Source organism: Pteropus vampyrus, unplaced genomic scaffold, assembly GCF_000151845.1.
Source record: "Pteropus vampyrus isolate Shadow unplaced genomic scaffold, Pvam_2.0 Scaffold842, whole genome shotgun sequence".
NCBI classification, from domain to species: domain Eukaryota; kingdom Metazoa; phylum Chordata; class Mammalia; order Chiroptera; family Pteropodidae; genus Pteropus; species Pteropus vampyrus.
In genome coordinates this window covers 13,979-15,995 of record NW_011889623.1, presented here as the reverse complement: position 1 = coordinate 15,995, position 2,017 = coordinate 13,979, and the positions used below count along the sequence as shown (strand labels likewise).

At 44.8% G+C, this 2,017-nt stretch overlaps 1 protein-coding gene across 1 annotated transcript in view; it reads right to left on the bottom strand.

Moving 5' to 3' along the window:
- Positions 1-28: 28 nt before the first annotated feature.
- LOC105309764 (olfactory receptor 1J4-like) overlaps positions 29-2,017 on the bottom strand; it is a 15,645-nt gene continuing 13,656 nt past the window's right edge. Inside the window, exon 2 of the mRNA XM_011385955.2 lies at positions 29-971. Coding sequence (XP_011384257.2) covers positions 29-971 — 943 coding nt within the window. The remainder of the gene's footprint in view (positions 972-2,017) is intronic.

Below are 2,017 nucleotides of genomic sequence, written 5' to 3'. Positions count from 1 at the left end.
GTGAAATAAGAACACGGTTAGATGATTCTCACTTGGTGACTAGGATGTTGTTTCTGAAAAGAATCCCCAGAGCCAGTTTTATGTCTCTGTTCCTTAGGCTGTAAATAAAGGGGTTTAACATGGGGGTCAATGCTGTATAGATCAGAGAGGCTATCATGGCTTTGTTATTGGAATCGCTTAATGAAGATGAATAATACAGAGCTAGAATTGTTCCATAGAAGAGAGACACCACAGAGAGGTGGGAGCCACATGTGGACAAAGCTTTGTGGAGCCCTGTGGTTGAAGAGACTCTCAGGATAGAGGCCCCAATACGGCCATAAGAGACCAGGATAGCACAAAAAGGAAAAATGACAACCAGAGCCCCTACAGTGAATATGACGATCTCATTGACAGAGGTATTTGAGCAGGACAGCTTGAGTAGGAGGGGAAGGTCACAGAAGAAGTAGGGAATGATATTGTCAGCACAGAAGGACAGTTGGGCCAGGAGGAGGATGTGCAAGGGGGCACTGCCACAGGAGACAAGCCAGGAGCCAGCCACCAGCAGCACACACAACCCCTCCCTCATGATGGTGGTATAGTGTAGAGGGTGACAGATGGCCACGTACCTGTCATATGCCATCACTGCAAGAAGGAGATTGTCAAGACAGCCAAAAACTAGAAAAAAATACATCTGTAAAATGCACCCTGCATAGGGGATGAACTTGTCCTTAGAGTACATGTCCCTCAACATCTTTGGGACGGTGACAGATGAAAAGGACACATCAGTGAAGGCCAAGTGGCTGAGGAAGAAGTACATGGGCGTGTGGAGGCGAGAGTCCAGCCTGATGAGCAGGATGATGAGCAGGTTCCCCAGCACCGTGGTCAGGTACATGCCCAGGAACAGGGCGAAGAACACGCCCTGCTGCTCTGGCCGGATGGGGAGCCCCAGGAGGAGGAAGCCGGACACGCTGCTCTGGTTCTCCCTCCTCATGCTGCTCCTCTGTCTGCAGGAATGAAGGGAGTAGGAATTATCAGAGACTTTGAAAGTGTCATTATGACCACCACTGTAGGAACTCTGACTTTCTCCTGGAGAAAAAGAATAACTGCTTGAACATATATCGTCAGCTAGTGCTGCTAAAGCAAGCAACACCCTCAATGCCTAACACGATGTCTTGCAAATAAATGCATTCTTCTTATTCTTTCAATCAACCAGGTTTTGGCATTATGATCCTAATTGGAGTTACAAGAACAAATGGCACTCAGAGGACCTCTTCCCTTGGCGTGCCAACCCTCTGGGGAGCACCTGACAGAGGGCTGACGAAAGTTATAGATCTGCAGCCAGGGCAGTGCTGTGATTCTGGCCCCATCTCTTAGCTGATGACTTAGGGAGCCACGCCTCTCTTGGCTTCATCTTGATCACTGTAGGGTGAATATACCAAATAGCACATGTTCACATTTAATAGGAGGATTCTAATTCAATACACGTGAATATCTAAGTAGAGTGTCTTGAATAAAATAAACACACAAAATTTTAGCAATTGCTTTTACGCTAGGATAAGTATCCAAATAAAACCAGGATCAAGTTGAGAAATTTAATAAAACAACATTATGACATGGTCAGCATGAAGGACCAAGAATTTGACCTATAGTTAATGCTAACTCATCAGAGCTTTCACCCTCTCAAGAGGAGTGTTCGAACTCATATCGTACCATTCAGAGAAATCTGATGGATCTAGTCTTAATGCAAGTTCATCTTTTACCAAGATATAAAACGTACTTCATTTCATATGTCTCCGTTTATATCTGGTCCTTCATGTTGGCTCAGAAATAAATAGAACGAAAGCCACCTGAGACCTGAGATCTGAGAACTGGGGATGCCAATGATTGGGAGGTGTCTATTAGAATTCACAGTTACCTGGTTGACCATCACTATTTCTCATTCCTGATCTTCACATTTGTAATACTTGACATTTAATGAACACTATGTCAGAGAAACCCATTTTTGCATTATTGCCTCATGAATCTTCAACAGTCCTAG